The sequence below is a fragment of the Pocillopora verrucosa genome, chromosome 1 (assembly GCF_036669915.1).
Source record: "Pocillopora verrucosa isolate sample1 chromosome 1, ASM3666991v2, whole genome shotgun sequence".
NCBI lineage: Eukaryota > Metazoa > Cnidaria > Anthozoa > Scleractinia > Pocilloporidae > Pocillopora > Pocillopora verrucosa.
In genome coordinates, this window is record NC_089312.1 from 21,071,570 (window position 1) to 21,095,654 (window position 24,085).

At 40.0% G+C, this 24,085-nt stretch overlaps 1 protein-coding gene across 2 annotated transcripts; it reads left to right on the forward strand.

Moving 5' to 3' along the window:
• The first annotated feature begins 203 nt into the window (after positions 1 to 203).
• LOC131790858 (mycolipanoate synthase-like) lies at positions 204 to 20,014 on the forward strand. Of its 2 annotated transcripts, none has more exons than XM_066167146.1 (13): positions 204 to 375; positions 4,653 to 10,371; positions 10,456 to 10,612; positions 10,755 to 13,189; positions 13,358 to 13,520; positions 13,951 to 14,229; positions 14,677 to 15,065; positions 15,479 to 15,769; positions 16,231 to 16,548; positions 17,034 to 17,264; positions 17,445 to 17,766; positions 18,220 to 18,348; positions 18,899 to 20,014. In XM_066167146.1, exons 1-13 carry the CDS (start codon positions 317 to 319, stop codon positions 19,117 to 19,119), a joined length of 10,713 nt encoding a protein of 3,570 aa, XP_066023243.1. In that variant the 5' UTR covers positions 204 to 316; the 3' UTR covers positions 19,120 to 20,014. The 2 variants fall into 2 exon arrangements, with proteins under 2 accessions (XP_066023243.1, XP_066023250.1); XM_066167153.1 differs by lacking the exon at positions 204 to 375 and adding an exon at positions 3,236 to 3,254.
• The last annotated feature ends 4,071 nt before the right edge of the window (positions 20,015 to 24,085 follow it).

Consider the following 24,085-nt stretch of genomic DNA (forward strand, 5'->3'; position numbering starts at 1 on the left):
ACATTGGGAATTTCAATAATAAAATAGACGCTTATTTTTCATGAAGCGGCCCGGATGGGATATCACAACTCATCCGCCTTCCTCCCTTCAACAAAGCATGAAAACCTGACAAGGTAAAGCAGCTATGACCCCGTTACATCGAAAAAAACATTTTGATGACCACAATTCTACCAGTGTTCCTCTATTGCTATGTCCTACCAAGCTTCCGCATTATGTTGAAGGTATAAATCAAAGGTGGTTTTCCTCGCAGTACCATTTTTTTCAGTTGGATTCATATCGAAGGAATACGACGATTACTCACTACAAATCGTTTCTAATGGCGGAAGTTGAGGCAGGTGTTGAACTTGCCGATATTTCAAGCAAGCCAGAAGACAGGTAGGTGTGCTCTTTATCAGACACCGGCTCATATAGATGATTTTTTTAAAGAAAATGCACGCCAAGTTGATTCAGTCATAAGAGTCAGTATCAAACTAGCCCTATTTACAACCAGCAAGAAGCTATTTAAAAAGATACAGTGTTCCATTTCCGGGTTAATAATTGTAGTGGACAGCGCGACCTTTTTTTAATATTTAGAACGTATTGATTCAGCTGAAATTTGCTCGGCCTAACAGATGTCCGTTACTTTCCTACTGTATAACTTTCATCTTATTTCATAGCATTTCACTCCGCAAGTATCATTTTTACTTCAAGTAACACTGCTTTGTATTTTCCGTGAATCTTCTCCAACATGTAACGAGGTTACTCCTGTAGTGAACATGTTTACCTCTATATTCTGCCGTCGTTTAAATGGCTACTGTCTGATTTTTATCGAATGTTTTAATGACTAAACTTGGTTACGACCCACTGGGTTTTACGAAGTTGTTTACATTACCAATTTCTGCGAAAAGAGATAACTAATTCACATTTTTCGACAAAATGTAGCTGTAATCTAACCTAAAATCACGAGATCGCTAAATCTTTCTATTCGTGATACATTCACTTCCTTTCTTTGTTGGTTTCATTTATTTTTTGAAATTTATTAAGATCGTGTTTTTGCAGTTCGGGGTTGTTTACATTATCTTTTACCGGAACGTCACTTAACCCGCTAAATAGACAGCTCTCTGTGAAGGGCAACTTCTGATCTCATGTACTTTGTTTAAAGATGACGTTTGGTGTCTCTTTTTGAAGGCAATATCGCTGCTGTAATTCTTTGAAGTTTACTTCAGTGAGCTAAAACGTCATTGCCTTCTTGCAAGATTAATACAGATATATTAAAATGCTATTGCTGTTTGTTTCGCATATATTTATATTGCCATTTGACTAGGATCATTTTTTTTTCTCGAGCTACCGCTTCCTTCGTTTATTTGAAATTCAGGCAAGCGTGACTCGAAGCAAGGTTTAGTTTGACTTAATTTTTATGATCACTGTTTTGTGTTCTAAGCTGTAAAGTTGTCGATCATCTGTTAGAGTAAACGTTTAGCACGCCTGATAAACGTCAGCTTTACCTGTGCTATATCCGTGATAATAGTGTGGAAATAAATGCGAAACATGAAACAAGTAGAAAAGCGTAACCTCTGAGATAAACTTCCTTACTAAGACAAATCCTCATAAAATGAGAAATTCACGGAGGGGGTGAGCCAAACATTTCGAGCAAATGATTCACTTAAAACAGTGATGATTATGAACACATAAACATGGAGGACAGACTGAAGAGAACCTTCAATTAACACTAGTGATTTAACCTACACAACAATATAAAGTATTTCAAAAGTTCGTATAAGGTTTTATTAGGTTTTGTCTCTTTTATGACAACAGTAGAGCCGGGTAGGTTGTTTTTCATTCCCTCGCTGGTTCGAAATGTCTACTTTGAGGCTGTTAATTAGCTGTTACAGTGAGGGGTGGCCTTTAGAATCTTCTGTATATCATCTTCTTTTCCTTCCGCTAGAATAAAGATATAATCATCAAGGAGCTGTGTAAAGGGAATTGTTCACTTTGTTGGAGAAAAAGTCTTTAGCGAGCTTAAATTTCGCGCCAACAATGATTTGCTGGACTGGGTATGTGTCTGCCTTCAAAAATCTTTAGTTCTGGAACAAAGTTTGTGTGTTAGTATCAGGTTTTGGCAAGGCCTTCTGCAACAAAGAGCTTATCAAAAACAGATGATTTGTGTATGATTATATCATACCTGCAAACAATTTTTTAACCTCTTCATGACTGTTCTCATTGTAAATGATGCCATGAGGAAAGCTGGAAAGTAGATCGGTATTCTACAAGTATCATTAAAGCTACAAAATAAAATGAGTTTCCCATCTACTCCTTACAATAATTCAAAGAGTAAACTTCGAGAAGTTTTCGCTATCTCCCAAGTATCTTTTCATTTTTAAGGATTACTTCCTTCTGTGCTTCTACAATCGAATTGCACTGTCCATTTTCAATATAAGTGATAAATGCAGACAGGAGAATATATTCTCGTGATGTGGAACGTTGATTTCTATAATTACCTCTCTACATACATCCCTAGATAAGTTTATTCATCTGCTGAAGGAAATCTTTATAAACTGTGACTATCACCGCCTTGCTTCTAGATTTTAGGATGATTCAAGATTTTAGGATATGAATCTCTGAAGTTGTCTCAGACCTCTGCTCTTCGTGATAAATATAGGATTCTTTAAAAAAATGCAGAAAATTAGATTGAAATTGACTTTCATTCTGTCTATTGAGTTAAAATATAATGAAAAATGTTTGACAAAATGTTTGACAAAATGTTTGATATTTGACTAGAATGTATTCATAACTTTAATCTTATCAAGGTGTGAATCATTCTGTTTTGTCCGGTTACTTGACCTTTGAGCCAGAATATCTTCGGATCATTCCTAGACGCATTAAGTGCTAAGGCTTATTTTGCGAATGAACCATGAGGTGACTTATGAGAACTGAAAGCAACGTGACCCTCCTAAAGTTACTTAAGCAATCTAAACTTTCTTTACTAAGGTGGCTTTCCTTTCACCATTTATTATTTCTTTTCCACTGTTATATCAGGGTCACGTTTTACTTTCTTTTGCAATATCATGATTCAACATGCTTAAATAAAAAAAATTGCCGTTAATCAACCAAATACAATTTGGTATAACCAGAAAACGTGTTTAAACTGGTCAATAACAAAATTTTCTAAAGCCCCAGGGCCTGCTGGGAAGTTCAGTGTCTAGCCTTCCTTAGCTTGCGAAAGCCTAAAATAGAACGCCTAGGATATTTTTTGCAAGATGGCGGGCACGTGTAAGGTGAATAGAATTTTTCATCTTACTTTAATTGAGTTCGGGATCAATAGCTATGAAATTTGGTACAGAAACAGACTGATGTGGAACATTTTGATCCAATAAGAATAAGGTAAAAAGGGCTTACATTTATTTAGAAAACGGAAATTGAATTCGCATTTGCCGAGATTTTTAACTCAGTCAGATCAGAAGCCGTAAGATTATAAGCTTCTGGTTAGGTATGATATGGTGTCCTTCAAAGCAAAATTGCAAAATTCGCAAAACCGAACCGAAAGTTAAATGTTTTATGCTAGACAAAGCCTTAGGAAAGGTGTGATTTAACCATATACAAAGTGATCTGTGAACTCGATTTCTTTAAAGAGCTCCTCGCACACACTGAAATTTTTACGCATCTATAATGACTTAAATTGCAAAAGTTCACCTATGAAGTAAGAACACTTTATTAGGGAACAGATCATCAGATCGCAAGTCCTATATCCAGAAACCTACTTTTCCTGACATAATAATTTTGAGCAAGATAGCTCACAATCCGGTAATTGTTTGAAGAGAGACAATATCGACCTACAAAAGTCGATGGTGAAATATGTCTTTAACTGGACCCACCTAATGAAGTAAGGGTCGGTCAATATTTTCTTGCTTTCTAACAGAAGCCTTAAATTTCTAGTTACGGATTCCTATTTTGTAAAGAAAGTTTTTTCCACCAATTGTTAAATAAGTCTAGGTAAAAACACGAGAGTGCAATTTTTGATATGCATTGAGTGTTGATGAAAGAAAACTTTGCTTGTTAATATGATAAATTTACGCTCCTTGAAAATTTACTTTGCCTTTTTTCGCAGTGCTTGTTTTGTACCATAATTATTTGTTCAGGTTAGTAAAACTGAGCAGCGTAATAACGGATAATGACTTCAACTGACTGACAAAACGAAGTCGATCAGATACCCAGCTTTTGCAACTAGGGGGAGACGCTTCTTTTTTGTGTCAAGGAAACCGCTTTTCTGTACGTTGGTTTTGCATAAACGCATTTCGCTCATCGGTAATATTTTTTTGGTACAATTTCCCTTTTAAAAGCTAATACTCTTTTTCATCCCATAAGCGTTTGGCCCCACGTAGAATCTCGCAGTTAAAAGGATTAACAACTTTTCATGTACAAATATCTTCAATTTGGATTGAACTAAAAAATGCGAACATAGTACAAAAATGTAGCTAGGTGGTCTACTATTAGGCTCGCCAACCCTGACACTGGGCACTAGCTGGACTTTGAGAGAACTGACATTCTACAAAAAATCTAGGGGTTTGAAGAAAAAAATACAGACCTCCTTTTGTCAATAATTAGAAAAAGACTTGACGCCTAAGTTTTTAATATGATATCACTTTCGCTTCACAACATCCCGTTCTTGCGCCTAGGTCCTATGCAGTTCACAAGAAACGTAAAAAACGCCTCCATGGGTGCGGGGCTATCACCACAGGACGAAGAATCAAAGCATTTCTTCTTCTTACTGCTTATCAAGGAGCCTTCGAAAGATTAGGGCATTTCCTTGCACGCAGACCATTGGCGGTTCTTCTGGTTTCGTTCATTGTTTTGATTGGAAGCTGCCTCGGATTCATTCGCCTGAATGTTGAGCAGCCCACCATTGAGCTTTTTACCTTCGCCAACAGCAAATCCAGACAAGACTCGCATGATTCCGCACAATTCTTTCCGATTCTTGAGGCACGACAAGAACAAGTAATTATGATACCCAGGAATGGGGACAGCATTCTAAGTGAAGAATGTTTAAAAGACGCCATTATGGTTCACAGAGCCATAGTAAATATCAGCGGTTACGTCAATATATGTTTCAGGCAGCAATCGCCAATTATCCAACAAAGAAGCACAGAGAAAAGCTGCAAGATCAGCAATCCTCTTGAGTTAGCCGGAACGCATTTTCAAAAATTAAAAAATCTTTCCTCGATCCTGGCTCGCGAGTTTGTAAAGCCTACTAATGTTCTTTCCTCTGGAAAAACATTTAATTCTTCCTATCAGCAAATGCTGGCCAATTTCCACATAGAACGGAACAAAGATCAATTGACTGCCCGTGCCGACGCTCTTCGAACTATTTACTTCGTAAGAAAGACAACCAGCACAGAAGACTACCAAGACATAGAAAGGTTTGAAGCCTCCTTTAGCAATCTCCTTGATTCAATGGGTCCTCGCATGAAATGTGCAAAACTCTCTTACCAGACTGAGAGAACAGCGACTGATGCCTTGCAAGATATACTGAAACCAGAGCTATGGCCTCTTTGTTTTGCAGTCGTAGCGATTGCTGTCCTTGTCTTCACTATCATACGCTTTACTTCTATCAATGCCAGTTGTTTAAGGGCAGTCCTCCTGATGTTCTCTTCTCTTGCTTTTCCTTTAACCTGCTCTGCAGGTGTTGTCTCCATAACAAACTCTGCCTTTTCCTCAACGTGCCTCTTTATACCCTTCTTACTATTGGGGAAAGCAACTACAGACGTGGTACTTTACCTCATGGAATGGGAAAGGCAAAAAAAGGTGCCATCACTTGAACATCGCGTGGGAAATTGCCTGGCTAGAACAGGGGTTCTTGCTATGATGACTGCGCTTTGTGGGTCAGCTCTTTATGGAGTGGGAATCAAATCCTCTTTTATTGCCATTTCCAATTTTTCCTTTGCAACACTTGTTGCTTATGTAACATTTTCTGCTTCTATTGTGATCACAATCATTGTATTGATGTATTTTGAAAGAAAGCTTAAGAAAGTGAACACGCCCTGTGCGACTACATGTGAAAGAAGATTGTCCATCTCTGAATTTGGAAGCGTCGAGCTTAGACTCTCACAGTGCCATAAGACAAGACTGCAACGCATTCTGAAAGAATGGGCTCGAAAAATAACATCCACCGGCGGCAAAATTTTCTCCCTCGGAATCTTTGCCCTTCTCATCACTTTAGTTGTTTTCTCCGCTTTTCAAACTGGAGACAGAACGCGCACCACACAGTTGCGCTATCGGAGTGAAAACTTCAAGCAGTTTAATAAGGCACGACAAATGTTCCTAAGCAACGAAACTGATGTGAGCATCGTTTTCTCCAAGGAAGTCGACTATTCACTAAAAAGTGTACAAAATCAAGTAATGTCAGCGTGTAAAAAACTGGAAGAGGCCGCTTACAGTAAAGGAAAGTCCCTTTGTTGGATGGCAGGCTTTCTACAGTGGGTCAAACATCAAAACATGAGCTGTTCACATTCAGAGTTTCACCGGTGCTTGGAACTTTTCCTGAAAAATTCCCAGAGTTTGCTGTTTAGACAAGACCTGCTTTTAGAAGATTCTACATCTCTTGTTAAAATATCGGCGTCTCGAGTTCATCTGAGGATGACACTGAACAACCGATTGCAAGAAGATAGAGAAGCCCTTAGGACACTGAGAAGTGATTTACATGAACAGTCCTCCTTGAAAGGCGTCCCAATCTCCAAAGAATTTTTCAAGATAGATGACCTCGTCGAGTTAGAAAAAGAAACCATCTCCATAGTTCTCACAGCTGGCACAGTGGTGGTGTTTGCTGTTTCTTTGTTTGCAATGTGTCATGTCGGGGCTAGTACACTCCTGGCTATAACGTTCGACCTTCTAATACTGGAAGCAGCAGCTATTATGAAAACATTTGGAATCTACCTGGATCATGTGGTTTTCATTTCTCTTTTTGTGGCGGTCATGCTGTCCTTGAATTTTAGTATTGAAGTGTGCCATTCGTTCGTACTCTCGGCCAAGCGAGACATACAAGGTCGCATGATTGATGCTCTTCGCTCCGTTGGAGTATCCGTGCTGGGAGGCACTTTGATATCCCTATCGGCTTCTGTTTGCTTGGGATTCATTTTTCCCAGTCTAGCAGATATTTTCCATCTACTACTTTCCTCGGTGTTCGCTTTGGGGTCCATCCATGCTCTTCTTGTTTTCCCGACGGTCCTTGCATTGTTTGAGGAGTTAGTGCACAATTTTAGCTCCAAGATTAGCCAAGAGGAAATAGAACACTTCATGGTAACAAATGACTCAATATCAATGGAAGCACGGAATGGCGATATAAGAAAGCTCAAGGCTAAACGTTCCGGGATCTCCATCATAGGCATTAGTTGTAGATTCCCCGGTGCTCACAGTAAGAACCTCTTTTGGGCCTTGCTTGAACAAGGAAAGAGCTCCATTCGTGCGTTTCCCGAGAACAGAACACAGCAGCATAAAGCGTTTGTTGAGTTCTACAACCCCAAGCGTTTCGTAAATGGACGCCTTTGTGCCATCAATGGTTCCTACTTGGAAGAAATTAAGACTTTCGACAACAGGTTCTTCGGTATCTCCAATCAAGAGGCACGTGCAATGGACCCTCAGCAAAGAATACTCCTTCAAGTAGCCTACGAGGCAATAGAAGATGCAGGAATGCGGCTTGAAGACTTACAAAAGTGTAGAACAGGTGTTTTTGTTGGTGTGATGAATATCGAATACGGTTCTCTTTTGGCAGACCGCTCAAATTACTCCTACATCAATCAGTATACCTCAACAGGGATAACAGCATCTATTCTTGCCAACAGAGTGTCATTTTGCCTTAATCTGACCGGACCAAGTATTGCCGTGGATACAGCATGTTCCTCATCGCTGACTGCTCTTAAACTAGCTTATGATAGCCTGCATAACGATGATTGCGATATAGCTATCGTTTGCGCACCTAATGTCGTCCTTAACCATTCCATGCAGATAATATCCAGTATGGCTGGACTTCTTGCCCCGGATGGCCGTTGTAAGAGTTTTGATGCTTCTGGGGACGGTTATGGACGCGGAGAGGGCTTTGCAGCGGTTGTACTCAAACTGTCAAAGGATGCTCTTTGTGACAAAGACGATGTATATTGCGAGATCCTTGCATGTGGAATGAACAGCGACGGTCAAAATGCTGTCCCGATCACCGCTCCAAGTGCCAAGATGCAAGCTCAGTTATCAAGAAGCGTGCTAGAGCAGTCAGGAGTGGCCGCAGAAGACGTGGATTACTTCGAAGCACATGGAACTGGTACCGCGATTGGTGATGTAGTGGAAGTCAACTCCATAGCAGATACCTACTCCAACCTGGCCGCAAATTCTTCACGAAAATTGAGAATTGGCTCTGTCAAATCTAATCTCAATCATACGGAATCTACTTCTGGTCTTGCTGGACTTATTAAGGCCGCCCTGATGATAAAAAACAAGACCTTTGTACCCACCATCAACGTCAAGGTGTTGAATCCCAAACTAAAGCTTGAAGAAAAAGGGATTATTCTACAACAAACTCGTGAGTCTTGGAAAACAGAAAAGGGAAAACCGCGAATAGCAGCCGTTAATTCGTTCGGTTTTGGTGGGTCAAATGTGCATGTTATTCTTTGCGAAGCTACAGCAACACCAGGCTTCCAAGTGGAAAACTTCAAACGCAAGAATAACGTTCTTACTATCACAGCACGTTCTCTAGAAGCTCTTAAAAAGCTGTCACGCCTTTACTCCAAGTGGATTAAAGACAACGCTGAAGAAATGAATGAACACTTTGTGGAAAACTTATGTTTCTCGTTGAACGAACGTCGAAGCCAGTATCCGCATCGCCTGGCAGTTGCCTTTGGGCCTCCTTTCGAAGCATCGAAGTCACTAGAAGCTTTTGCTGATGACTCCGTTGGTTGGGAAAAGACCGCTTCTTATGCTGAGGTGACCTCAAGCGATAGGAAACTGGTTTTCATGTTTGGGGGTCAGGGATCACAATGGTATGCCATGGGAAGGCAGTTAATGGAATGCGAAACTGCTTTCAGAGAGGCAATTTTGACTGTTAGCAGCTTACTGAGAGATATGGGACAGACGTGGTCACTTGAAGACGAATTGATGGCACCAGAAGACATCTCGCGAATATCAGAAAACTACATTGCCCAGCCAGCCACGTTCGCTGTACAGTACGCAACCGCACAGCTGCTTAAGTCCTGGAAAGTCCATCCGTCTGCTGTTATTGGTCACAGTTTAGGAGAGTTCGCAGCTGCCTGTGTTGCTGGAATCATCACTGTCAAGGAAGCACTTCAGCTGGTACTAACTCGCTCCACTCTTCAAGACAAATGCCCAAGCAATGGAAGTATGGCTGCCCTGGGCATGCCTGAGATAAAGGCCAGGGAACTGCTTTTCAATCTAAGGTTAAGCGCCACCCTTGACATAGCGGCAGTTAATGATGCAAAAAGCGTCACTGTAGCTGGTGAGTCGCAATCCATCGAGGCACTGGGACAACATCTTTCGATGAACGCAAGAGATGTTTTCTGGCGTGTTCTTGGAACAAATCGTGCATTTCACAGCTCACACATGGAACCCATCAAGAAACCATTTCAGACAGCTATGAAAAGTGTACAGCTAAACCCTCAACTATCGAAGATTCCAATGTACTCTACCGTTGAAGGCGAAGTTGTCTCGGGTCAGCAGTTAAACAGCGATTATTGGTGGCGAAATATACGCTGTCCTGTTCGCTTCTACTCAGCAATGAAACATCTACTGAGAGATGGTTACAAGCAGATAATTGAGATCAGCACGCAGCCAATCCTTGCCCACTACGTAAAACAGATAGCTCTTCAGGAGAATTTGACGGAACAGGAAAGGCCCGTTGTTGTCGCAACTCTTCCACGCAAGAGAGTACCCATCAAGGAGCAACACAGATGCTTTCTTAAGAACACAATATGCAGATTGTATACCATGGGATTTCCCGTAGACTGGACCTTGGTACAGGGGAGCCAATCAGCCAGGTTTATCCGGTCCCCAACATCTCCATGGCTGGAAAACAGTTTTTGGTACAGGGAACAACCACCGCAATCAACAGTCCACCCAATTAGCTCTAAGGAAACCCTATGGAAGCCAACACATCCTTATCTGGCACAAGTCAAAATGACAGACTTATACTCAGGCCTGCACTGCTGGGAGACTGAGATTGACCTTTTCAATTTTCCATCTCTAAAGGATCACGCCCTTATTGAAGGAGGTGCCGTGATGCCCGGGGCTGCTTACCTGGAGATGGCCTTTGCAATGGTAAAGGACGAATTCGTACATACTTCTGGCCTGGAACTTGGTGATGTGAAACTTTCAAGTCTTCTCACTCTTCCTGAAACACAGGTAAGCGTAGTATACACATAAATTAGAGACAAGCCATATCAGCTAGGTTGAGTTTATCGCAACTTTTTATCCTTTGTTCTTTAGGTTAGATCCTTACGACTTCGCCTTTTAAAGACCGACAAAATAGACAAGGCTCAGTTTCACATTACAAGCGTGCAGGACGACCAGTCTGAAATTATTTTGAGTAGTGGAAACATCTCGGTCGATTTCTTGGACACAAAAGCAAACAGCGAGGAAGAAGGTATTATAATATTTAAATGCGTTTGCGATTCTCCATTTATAGCCTATTTATTTATCCACCCATTTATAGTCATGATTGCAACAGACTATAACTATCACATAGAAATTAAAAGGAGACATTTCCCCGTTTTGGCCTTTTACAGCTTGCAATCAAGTTGGCCCAGCCGTCGACGAGCTAATCAGAAATATGAAAGAGGTGCCGATTGAAGGATTCAGAGAATTAACTCAAAAGTATGGCTTTCAGTATGGTGGTGCCTACTCCATCATCAAACAGACATGGCACGGCGAGCACGAGGGACTTTGTCTGATCGATATCCACGAATCAGCCATCGTTCAATCAGAAAGTAAAAATTATGTTGTCCACCCCTCCATTTTGGACGCGTGTCTGCAGTCTTGCTTTATCCCACTTGGAATCTCAGCTACTGATGAAAAATCTGTTTTACCGGTGGGATTTAAGGGCATCACGCTGTACCATGTTCCAAATACCAATCAACTCTATTCTCACGTCGTTGAGGATGCCAAAGAGTTCGGGAAATTCGACATCACGCTTATGAGTCCATCCGGAAGGGTTTTACTAACTATGAGAGAGTTCCGTATCGCAGAATTGAACAGCACACCACGCCGATTTACTTCTGATGGCCTTGTTTATGAAATGAAGTGGATGGAAGAGAATTTACAAGGACAAAGAGCAATGGCGCCAAACTTGACCTGTCTTCTTCTCAGGGACAGCTCCCCTTTCTCAGACATCCTAATCGGCAAGCTTCACGCTGCAAGAGTCAATGTAATCCCAGTTGATCCACCCAATGCTCTATTTTTTGATACAGAAACAAAAGAAACAATCAGCAGAGAGCTTACTGCCCTACATTCGATCCCTTCATCCATGCTCAAAGTCGTCAACTTGTGGCCAGTAGAAACCACTCTCCTACCAAACAATTTCGATGTTATCGAAAAAGCACAAAACCTCGCCTTCAGCAGCTCAGTTTTCTTAATTCAACAGCTTACAAGAAACCATTTTCTCGATTCTCGGCTTCTGCTCGTGTCTGAAAGTACACAGCTCCTAAGTACCACAACGAAATCTCACAACGACTCCATTCCTTGGGCTTCTACAATCTGGGGTCTTCGCAGAACAGCAAAGCTCGAAGAATCTGATCTTAGGATTACTACGATTGATCTTGGCGACAAAAATGATAATGAGGAGATAGATTTGCTTCTTTCTGAAATCCTTGGCGATAGTATGGAAGAAGAGATTGCCTTTCGAGATAGAAAGCGGCTCATTAATCGCGTTGTGAGATCAAATATTTGCACCGAGCAGCCCGCAATACACAATAATGTTAGCGACTGGGGTTCTTTATACTTGTCATCCATTCCTGCTTCACGGAAGGTCTGCTTTCGCCAGAGGAGTTTTTCGAGGTCATCGCCCTCCGAGGTCACAGTAGAACTGCTTTATTGCTGGACACCCTCTGAGTCAATACTTGATGTAGCCAAACCAGATGCTTGTGTTTTCACCGTGGGAAAGGTGATTCATCTACCAAGGGAAGCCGCAAGTAATCAGATACAAATTGGAGACGTTGTGTGCGGCGTTATGGCGTCTGGACGAGTTTCTCGTTCCGTTCCCATGCAAGTCAGGAACATTTTTGTAAAGCCAGCTATTTTGACGCAAGAACAAGCAACATACATCCCTGCCTGCCTTGCCATAGCCTTTCACGCCCTACAACGGATAGGAACGATGGAAGAAAAGAAGAAGTTACTGATTCATCAGGCTCACCGTGGCCCTGGGCCTGTGGCAGTTGCCCTTGCAAAAGCATTGGGTCATGAAGTATTTTGCACTATCTCAGATACTTGCCAATCGGTGACAGAATCCACCCTTCTAGAGCTGGGAGCAAAGAGTGTAGCACATCAGAGTCTCACTAGTTTTGAAAATGATTCCATCGACGCTTTTGATGCAGTTTTGTTTTTCTACCCACCCTCTCCGAACGCTCTCCAAAAAAGCAGTCGACGTCTTAAACGTGGAGGAAAAGTCGTTATCTTGGGAGCCGAATTTGATGGTGCCGTCGTGTTCCCTGCAAAGAAAAACGTCCTGTATGTAAGAGAAAGCATTTCAGATATCATACGATCATCGAAGACTTATCAAAAGCTCAGCTTAGAGAGTCTAGAGCTGCTGAAAGGTAGTAGAGTTCTGCAAAAGCTTCTGGAACTCAAGTTACTATCGACAGACATACCCACGGCAATTGAAGCTGCAAACAAAGCCACTCTGAAAGACTCACCTCCAAAAAGGGTCCTGAGAGAATTTCGAGGCATTTCTTTTCTGGTTCACTCTTTTGCACCATCTGAAGGAGGCAATGATCTTCTAACGATCCCCGTGCTTCCACGAGGTCTGGATGTGTGTGGTCTCAAAGAAAACAGAACGTACTTGGTGGCTGGGGGGACCAGAGGATTCGGATTTGAGGTGGCGCGTTGGATGGCCGAGAATGGAGCAAAGTCTATAGGACTGATTGGTCGTTCCAAGCTCTCAGATACCGAGTATCAAAAAGTACGAGATTTAGAGACGAAGACAGGTGCAAAGTTCTATACGTTCCAGGTAATTTGGTGCGTTACCTTTATGGTAGTTAATAGTCAAACGGTTACTACTTCATTTTCGCAACTAGAAATGCTAAGTTGCATTTGTACAATAATTGGAAAGTAACTTTACCTGAAGCACAACGCACGCCAAGAATTTTAAAGGCTGTTTTCTATTTTGTTTTTATAGATTGATATCTCCAGCCGAGAGCAAATGTTTTCCTTACAAAAGCAGCTCCAGTCTCTTCCAAGTGTAGCTGGAATAGTACATTCTGCTATGGTTCTCCGAGACGAATACATCAAAGATTGGAAATTTGAAAGTTTCACAGAAGTTATGGGTCCTAAGATCAAAGGTGACTATCGGCACTACTTCATATCGCAAACTTTAATATTTCCTTTAACATCCTTTGTATATTTGATTGACCCAAAAAAAAATTGAGCTATACCTTTCAACACTTATAAATATCAAATAATAACCATTCAACTTCTAGTCTGTGTTTGTTTTCCATTTCATCTTGTATTAATATATGATAAAAGTGCGATGAAAGTTCGAGTGCACCTAAACACACACGATCATACCTGTTTACCATAGGTGAAAGTAGCCCAAATTAACTACGAAAACTAAGTGTACCTGAAGATTCAAAGACACTTGAGCACTATCAATTACTTATTCTCATTTCTTTAAATTGGATTGTGTATATATTATTATCTGGATAACGTATTACATAACATATCTTGATTTTATGAATGAAATGGAAATTGTAAGTGTGATATTTCTTCTAGGTTCCTTTTTACTACACCAAATGAGTTTGGAGATGGATCTAGATTTCTTTGTTATGTTCTCATCTATGGCATCTGTTGTTGGAATCGTGGCATCTTCGTCATACTCAGGCTGTAATGCTTTCCAAGATTCTCTTGCCCAGTATCGAAGACAGGTACTCGGTTTGCCCGGACTTTCGATAAACTGGGGACCAATCAGTGGAGCTGGTGTGATGGAACGGCAGAGTAATATTGCAAAATTGATGGCAGTTGGAGGACTGGGCTTCATAAACGCCAGAGATGGTAAATATGATTTTTTTAACACGCTAATAGTGGTTTTGTATATGAATTTGATTATTCTCATGGGTAATAATTAATGGATTTAAAAGACAAAAAAAATATAGCGTTAAGAATAGTGAAAGCAAATGAAAATGAACATGGCTTTCATATAGTTTGTGAGAGAATAGTTGCGTCCACTCCTCTTGATGCTACAAGGTAAGCCGAGGAAGAGAAATGAGCGTTTTACAAGCGTAGATGAAGAAGCGGTTCACTCCGGGTGATCGGCAGCTGACGGTTTTCAGCCAGTAGACGACATTCTTTACTTATCAAAACGTAAGCCACGTACTGGAATTTTTCTCAAAGTACCCAGTCTTACCTATTTCCCCTGTATTAAAGGTGACTGCTTTTTGTACCTTAAGAGAAAAATTGTTTATCAGTAGTTTCCATGGAAGATTTTCGATTACTTTTCAGGAGTCAATCTGATGGCCAAGGTTTTGACCGAGGAGCCGAGCCGTTTCCAAATCTCTTTATTTGGTGTGGACTGGCCTCGGTATATTAACAGTAATACCGGACTACAAAATACGCCCCGACTCTCAATGTTCACCTCAGAAATCAGTGTTTCTGAGAGCCAAACTAACACAGCAGAGTCTTTACTACAAAGAATTCGGTTAGAGAAGGACCCAGATAAGAAAGGCGAACTTATCGTTGAGTATGTTCGCATCTCGGTTGCGGAATTGACAGGCAGTTCATCGCTTTCAGAGACGGATCTAAACAAAAGCTTGTATAGCTATGGTATTGACTCCACTGCAGCTTTGACTCTGAAGATGCTGCTTGAGTCAAACTTGCAGGTCTCTTTTGAGGTGTGTATGTCATTAGATAACTGAAAAACAATGAATTTGTAATTTTCCCAGCTGGTACATTTAAGAAAGTCCCGTTGGAATATCCTTATACGTATCTTGTAACCAAAATGTCTTTTAGTTTGCATAGCAGCATTGTTCTAGGATATACTCCAATTAAGAACAATTCATTTCGATTCAAATGAGAGACGATTCTCTTGAACCATCGATACTACTAAATATACCCCTATATACCCATATAAGGATCATGCCCTCATATGTGTGGATGGTTTAATCGAATGAAAAGTTTCTATAATCATTCTTCGTACCTGGAAATAGTGAATATTTAATCAAATTTAAACGTACGGTAGTGAATTATGTTCAATCGAAACGTCGATGCATGTGAAACTTGTAATTTTTGAAACTCTTGTCTTTAGGTTTACTACTTCATGCAGCCTGACACTACTACACTAAAAATGGCCAAGGACATCAGTGCCAGGCTTCGTGGAAAAGCAAGCAGCCCGCAGAATAGCGAGAGCCAAGAAAGTGCACCCGGACAAACTCAGTCATCGGAGGAAACAAATACTTCAGACATGCCGTCCAAGAAGGAGGTTCAAGTCTTACCTCTTTACACTCCTGAGGGATCAGCAATAAAATTCTTCTGTGTTCACCCTTCACATCGCTACGCGTTGAATTTGGTTCCCATTTCTACCGGATTTCAAGGACAGGTGCGTATCTGACCGTTTTTTTCTGAATTTATTTAGCCCCTCAGCCAATGATATAAACATCATTTCAACATCTTTTTTTATCAGTCACTTTACATTTAGTTGTACAGCCAAAGAAATATTTTGCCGTCGTTGTTATAGTTTCAAGGTAATGTGAATCCTGTGGTGACCATAAGGCCGAGGTCGCTTCTCAACCCAGATCTTAGAAGATCTAGAAGTTTTAAGTATCTGACTCTTTAGTATTCCTCGCTTGACCCGGTAGCGAAAGGGGCTAGACAATTATTTGACGCAGTTTACAGGGGTCACATGTTCTGGAGATGATAATGATTTCTTCTCCTCCGGATCAACTCCATATTCTTTAAACTTCGTTGATTTGGGCTTTCTCTTGCCCTTTATAAAAGTACACGTCAGAGGTTTCAAACACTTTCATCGTGGGGCTCGCATCTTTTATTCGTCTTTACTAGGACTTAGTATCCTTTTATGCTCTGGGCTTTACTGATCCTACGGTCATCAGTGAGGACTGGGGTGGAGTGCGTGAGCTTGCCGCTCATTACGTTCAGCTGATCACCAACGAACAGCGCCATGGACCGTACTTTCTCGGGGGATATTCATATGGAGGACTTGTAGCGTACGAAATGGCTTCCCTGTTAACAGAACAGAATCATAGGGTGGAGTTCCTTGTAATGATTGACACATTTCCTTGGTCACTGCGTTCACGGACCATAACCACTCGGTTATTTTCCGCGAAGGAAGACGGATGGTTGCCATCGCGACATGTTCAGGTTTGTTAAACATTTCAAAGTTGTGTAAATCTTTTATGTTGTTTTAAATTGTTTTCATTGAAACTAGAAATACCTCACTCATAGACATCTTCATAAAGGAAATGAATAAATTTTAGGATTTTTGTCCTTAATTGAGGATTTGTGGACATATTGTATTACCCATGCCTCATCAGGTGAATTTATGTTTAGTGTGACTCTTCCGATTTCTTTGTTCGTGAACTCTGCGTAAGGAATGCTTTTTCAAGGAATCATGATTTATACGGGTGGATTTCAAATTCGTAGAGAACAATAAAACATTATTTGACGAACCCAAAAAGTAAGGTAAAACAGAGGAATTTTCTCCACGGTGTTAAGAGAATTATCCAGGCGTACTTGTTAACCACCCGTTCCAATCGGTGTACCACTTTTTGGAGGCGTTATCTGTTCCTATTCTAATATTTAGTGCCCAAGAAAAATTAACATATGCTGTCAATCTCTCTATTCAGCTCCAATTCGAAAGCTACTTGGAAAAGCTTGCAGTAGACTCCCTAAAGATGAATGTTGACGAATATAAACAAATTAGAGATACACACACTCAAGACTGGATCATTGATGAGTTGCAGAAAAGAAGCCTTACGAAAGGTCTTACCACCTACAATTTAAGGACCCTAAGAGAAGCTCTTCTGAGGAATCAAACCTTTGCCAATAGGACGCATCAAGAATGGCAGCCTGCTGAAGTAAGAGGCACCCTTACTGAATGCCGATATCCATTAATTGTGTTTTAAGGGGCAAGTTGTCCAAATTCCCTTTGGTCAACGAGAAGAATATCAAGCCATGAGACATTATCAATTTATTGGAAACATACTAAGTATTAGTAAATAACTTACGTAAACTTTTTCATGCTTTATGTTTAATAGGTTCGCTATCGAGGTCCTCTCACATTCCTCAGATGTCAGAACAGCAGATTTTTCCCCCGTAATCCCACATCACGGGGCATCGGGGAAGAATGGAGTCAGTTGGTAGATGAAGGTACCACAGTACTCGTGTGCCCTGGTGACCACTACTCCTTAAGTGAGTTACCTCAAGCACAAGTAACTGGTGGTATCCTTGCAACAGCCCTGGGCTTCACCTACCGCATGTTGTTTCCAGAATTCCCCACACCTCCCAGAACGTTCAACCAAAGACGTGCCGTGGGGAAACTTTCTGGCGGTGTAGGCGTGTTCCTTCACTCAAAAAAAGGTAATTTGAAAAGGGCCTGTCCTCCGCTCGTTGTTTGATGGTATAATATCCTCTTTAAAGGTGTATTCTAGATTTTGGCTGCTTATATGGCTCCTCTAAAAGTCATCGTTTTAATGAGAATGAGTTTGTCACTCGCTTTGTAACTCCCACTCCTGAGGCCATTTACATTGTTTTTGCAGTGTTATAATTGGCCCATGCGGTATTTTCTATTTTTTATTTTCATGGCTGGCCATTGTCATCTTTATGCTTTTGGTCCAACTTCTTGAAATCGCAAAGTGTTGTATAAAAAAAAAGGTTTACAAGACAAGTGCATAAACTTGATATTTTTCTTATTGTTTCTTTCTTTATAATGCACGAAATAAACTGTCAGAGATCTACCTCAAAACAAGATATTAGACATAGACAAACGCATCCTGTTTGAATCTCATGGGTAACAAATTTCTGTTATACTAGGCAACAAAATGCCGCATCACGGAATGCTATTTTTCCATGAAGATGCCCACAAACTTGAGCTGAGATCAAAACCTGGCGAAGAAGAAGGAATTCAAAACGAAAAAACTAAAAAGATCATTGATCTGAAAGGTAAATATACTTTTTAGTCTACGCATCTTTATCAATCTTTTTGTCCTTCGTGAATACTTTTTCTTGGGACGAATTCCCTGAGATAGGAAACATGCTTCTTTGTCAAAAGAAGATCAAGCGCTGAAACCGAATCCCTCATACAGGTCTTACCTCCCCGAAGTTATGTCTAAGATTTGGACATCGGGTCTCTTAAGAAGAGTGTCGCATTTATTTCGTATTTTGTTTCGATGAATTTATCAGTGGAGATCATGCTGGGTTAACTTATTTGGCAAGGAAACGATTGAAGAATTACTTGAGAGGGAATTCAGCGAGATACTCGACCTTCACTGTCACACTTAGCCCTCATTCGGACGCCCTGCACCCCGTGACACAAAGAATACCATTGTTGTCTTAGGGAAATTTGAAAAACTGCAGGGGGTGGTCCACAGAAGAGATCGAGGTAATTCTAACTCCAGACTCCAGGCCCTATCCTTAAGGATTATTTATTCCTGCAGCACGCGCAAGCATTACAGAATCTTGCTTATAACTCATGAAATTCAACGTTTTTCAGAACTTCGCATGGTGCAGCCAGGAAGGTTTGTCTCCAGTGCCCTGAAGTATACCTGGCGAAAACGAAGAGTTGGAGGTTGTGAAAGTGGAAATTTGGGACACATTGCTTCTGTTGCAACCAGTCGCCGCGTTTACAATTTGGAATTTTGTGATTATTCCGACTTAAAAGCGTTTTACGACATGGTAGAAGCTGTGTTCGCTGTCAAGCTATTGACTATATAGAAATGTAGTCGTGATATTCGGTAGTATTCAGGAATGAATTTGCTAGTTTGAAGTTTGAAGTATCAGTGTCAACGGACACTTAAAATTTAATTATAGTTTCTACCTTTTTTAATCCGGCCTACATTGAGGAACTGTGCTCAAAAAGCATCGATAAATAGATGAAGAAACCGTTTTTCAACTTGGATTTGACATGTTAATCGCATCCTCGTTCGACTATCACTCCCCAGCACTGGACCAATTTATGAAAACGGAATGATTTAATTGACAAGAAGCTTGCGTAGTAACCTTTTCCTCAGTTAAGCCAAACAAGAGAAGTGTCGGCTGGGCAAAAGTGATGTGCAGGCTTAGATGAAAACTTCCTATCGCCTTTTTATTTTCCTCCCCATTCGCTCTTTTTCCTTGTGCTTGGACAAAAAGAAACGGAAAAACGAAAATTCTGCAGAAGCATGAATACCTCGTTATTGGAACTAACTTTCATCGTGTACGAGACCTTCAAATTTACCTTTGGATGATTGAATTAAAAAAAAAATGTCATACACTTTCCTTTTTGAGGCCCCAAATTTGGGTGATAATAATTCTGTAAACTTGATCAACTTCATCAGGATGTTACAACAAACAGACCTTTTTTTTGTTTCATAGCCTCACTTGAGGCTCTCGTTTCCTTTCTAATAGGTAATAGCGTTTCATTGGCCCTGGTATGAATACATTTAATAAATCTGTAACTGTATCAGCAGATAAATAATAATAAATAATAAGTCTGTAATTTGTATCTGCAAATTTTTTCATAGTCAAATCAATAATATTCCATTACTGAAAAGTGTTTTTGATTAGGTAAGACATATAAATTTTGTAAAAATTAGGTACGCTGAGAACAAAAGCCTTGAAGCTACCGCTGCAAAATGATGAGGGTCTTAGACTGAATTGTTTTAATTATCAATAAAATTTTATAATTTTTTAATGAGAGATGTTGTCCATTATTATCAACTAAATAAACAAATCCACATGTTGAGGTCTGGACTGCAAGTCTTTGAAGCTGACCTGTGTACAGAGGTCACTTGTACATAGAAGAGGCGGTCACCCTTTAGATTCCCGAATCCAAAATGTCACCATCATTATTTACCTGTACATAACGGTCACCGAACTGGATGACCATTAGCGAATCATGACAAGCTTTATGTCATGGCTTATTATTAAAATTGTAGCTATTGGGGTAGGGGTCTCACTGAATACAACTATAGATGCTACATGTCGTTGCTTGTGACCAACATATACTCGCGACATAATCGTTTTCAAACAAAAGTTCCCCTCTCATAACTAAAGTAGTAACCATGAGAACTGTATTTTATTGTAAGGAAACTCAATGGCGTCCTCCATGGGATCAAGTTTTGCGCTCTAAAATCTCATTAAACAATAACATATATTTTTCGTCATGAATAATCTTTAATGGAGGTATGAGTGTCATTGTACGCCTTTCCTATGACGAAACTCAGCAAAAACTTAAATAAAATCGACCTCCATAAAAGTCCAGCACAGACATTTCAGGGGCGGGCCCTTTCTCTTATTTCTTGTGTCGCTGTTAACTGTTATTGTTAAAAAAATGCGAAAGAGTAACATTTTGACATAGTTTTTCAATGTCTCTCAGTACACAGTATGGCACCTGTATATATGTGGCACCCTGTATATAAGGGTCACCTAGCCATTTCCCAGAAGTAACCGTACTTTACAGGTTGACCATATACACAGATACAGTTATTTTCCAAAGCGTCCTTGACGTGCTTGTGGAATGCGTCAATTTCGACTTTGCGTAATGTGGCAAACGGGTCGGCAACGTCGCGTAGCCAAAGTGGTGTCGTTTTTCAGCAAGTAAAAAGGGAGAGTTCCATGTCGTTCTACATCACAATTTCTGCGACAACAGCGCAAACTGGCGCCCTCATGGCTGTTCCTTGTAGCTGTTGTACTGAAGATGAACAGGGGCTACCCTTAACCTAACGATCGCTTTATTCCTTTAAAGGGATAAACATTCCTCCCCCCATAGAAGAGCGCATTAACATATTATTATAGACAAAGGGTTCTACTTGAAGAGTTGAAACATTTCCTGAAAATTCACAGCTGTACCACTAAGGACGGCTAAATGTGTAAGATGTTAAACAATGAAAATAGGTCCATATCTTATTCTAGGAATATGAATGGGAATAACATAGTAGCATAAACCATTCAGTAAAAAAATATTGTAAGTAATTGATAATTTCCTATTTCGATGGCGATCTTACCTTATAAGTAGAATAATTGTTATCTGTTCTTTCTGGGAGAAAATGATCTACATAACTACACAAAAGTTTGTATTAAACTGTTGACATATTTTCCTATGACGAATTTGACATGAAAGTAGCTGTTCAGTTTAAAACTTACCGTGAAGTATTTCATTATCTTGCGGTAAGATATATTTCAATTGTGACTATCCACTCGATGAATAAGAGAGTAATTGGATCCGGTAATAGTTTATCTTGCACAGGAATTTCTTGGAAATTCCTCCTTACATTTTCGTTGTTTCCAGGCTCGTTCGAGTTAGTTTAATGTCGAGTTCCCGATCAGGAAAATATTTCCTAAATTTCAATTTAGCGTGCACAACACCTCCTTCTGCTTGAGGTGGCTGTAGGTGTAAACAGCTTATGCCTTACATCTTCCGCACTGAATTTTAAATTAGATAACGTGTTTTAGCTTTCCTGGGGACGGTTCTTGTGTACGCCCTTTTTTCTCCGAATTTTCTGTTAATTATGTTGTTATGTAACAGTCTTCTAAGGCTATTTTCTCTTAAGGTATCTTTCCAAGTGTGATTCTAATTCTTTCAATAAGTTTATTATAATTTTTATATTGCCAATCTTGTTTCCGTTTTACCAGAGGTTACCTGGAAACATAAGTAATTTAGGGAAGGAAGACATTTTGAAGAGAGCCAACATCTCGAAGGTACATACTTAATATGCAGGAACTGTTCATCGTAGATTAGCCTGATTCGCTAACTAACAAAGAAAAGATGACGATGTATGAGGATTAACAGCTTAGCAAGTGTCACCTTTATGAGCTGGCGACCAGCATTCTCACTCAGATCTGAGTTAGTTCCCAAGGCAATAAGTTGTACGTACGTGTAGTGTTAGATGAAAAATTTTTCTATGTGACAAGTTAGTTTTTTCTGTTGGTCTTTCCGTGGGTGGAGTTTTTGTCTCACTCAAACACGTCGAAGAACAACTCTTTTATGCTAACTAAATATGCATTAAGCAGTTGTGATTTTCCGCATAATGAGAGTACATCAACAATATTTTAAAGGCTCTAATTTGTCCACCAGCTGGCGGTGAACTGGAGTAACTTGGGTCTAACCCGGGGGGATCGGGCTGAAATTTTCATCCCAGCGGGATTGCGGGATGGAATGAAAAATAGCGGTGGGAGACGGGGTTGGAAAAGTCCATTTTTGCTTGTGAAGTTGATGTTCCTAGATGTTAAAGTCATGTCTCATGACACAAAAATGTAATGAAAAGAAAGTTGAGTACACTCGTTTATTTTATTAGAACCTTTTTTTAATAAAAACATTCAGGCTGAGATCAACCAAAATTTCAGAAACATGCTAAGAACGTACTCAGGCTGAGAGTCATTTAAGAGCTTCTTCAGTTTGCCTTTTTTTTTCTTTTTTTTTTTTTTTAAATTTTTTTTTTGAAAATATAATTAAAGGTAAAAGAAATCAATCAATCAATCAATCAATCAATTTATTTAACGTGGTCAAAACGCTTAGCTAAAAGCTAGTTTACGGGTACGCCACGAAATAAAAAGAGAAAAGGAAATTATAAAGCCTTGTGAAGGTATATAAATTTAAATAAATTAAGATTAAGAACTAGCTAATATTAAAATATAAGAATTTAACAATGTAGTCACCAAGTAAAATATATAAAATGTTATCATTAAAAACAGTAAATATAATCAAGGATAGATCCTCACCGCACTAGAGTCCTGTGAGATCTAATGTTTTTAATTAACTTTTAAAAGTAGTAAATGTTTGTATCTTTCGAGACTCGTCCGGCAAAGCGTTCCATAATTTCGATGTAGCATATCTCCATGATCTTAACCCAAAGGTTGTTGATTTTACTTTCGGGAGGTCCAGTATTGTGGTGCCCCTAAGGTTATAAGTGGAGCACCTTACTGTTATAAGATCACGTAAGCTTTTTGGACTTGCATCACTGGCTAATATCTTAAAGACAGTGGACAATATTTTCGCTAATCGCTGTTCACGAAGACTTGAGAGACCGATACGCTTACAAAGTTCCTCATAAGGCGAGGAATTATCTCTAAAAACAAAACGGAGCGCACGTTTGTTCACCAACTCTAACTTGTCAGCTGACTTTCAATTACAGAAGTGCCACGTTTCGGAGCAGTAATTAAAGTGTGGTAAAATGAAAGCTTTATAAAGATCCCTTCTAGTCTCAAAAGACAACATTTTCTGCATCCTTTTTAAGACGGTGACTTGTTGACTGACTTTTCTACATATTTTAGCAATGTGCTTTTCAAAATTTAAATTATCATCGATTGTCACGCTAAGAAGTTCCATTGTGTTGGATATGGGAAGTTGTGACTCCTCACACTTAAACACTGGTTCATCAGTTCCTTTGAGTTTTCCCAACACCATAGCCTGGTATTTTGAACTGTTCCTCTTCATACCATTACGCGCAAACCATATATCAGCATTAATAAGATCATTGTTGATTGTTTCTTCAATTTTGGAGAGTTGATTGTCGGCGTAAAAGATTTGAGTGTCATCAGCGTAAGTGGACAGAGTGCACTTCTTGATGACGTATGAAAGATCGTTCATCAAGATGTTGAATAATAAAGGGCCGAGGATGGATCCCTGTGGTACACCATTGCCTATAGGTTGCCAATTGGAAAGCGTATCCCCCAGTCTCACCCTTTGGAATCGATTTGATAA

What these genes read in the sequence shown, in the direction of transcription:
- LOC131790858 (XM_066167146.1), top strand. Translation starts at nt 317, where the DNA reads ATGGCGGAAGTTGAGGCAGGTGTTGAACTTGCCGATATTTCAAGCAAG. An exon ending in CTACCGGATTTCAAGGACAG is followed by an intron (nt 15,770 to 16,230) that starts GTGCGTATCTGA and finishes CGTCTTTACTAG; the next exon opens with GACTTAGTATCCTTTTATGC. An exon ending in GTTCCTTCACTCAAAAAAAG is followed by an intron (nt 17,767 to 18,219) that starts GTAATTTGAAAA and finishes CTGTTATACTAG; the next exon opens with GCAACAAAATGCCGCATCAC.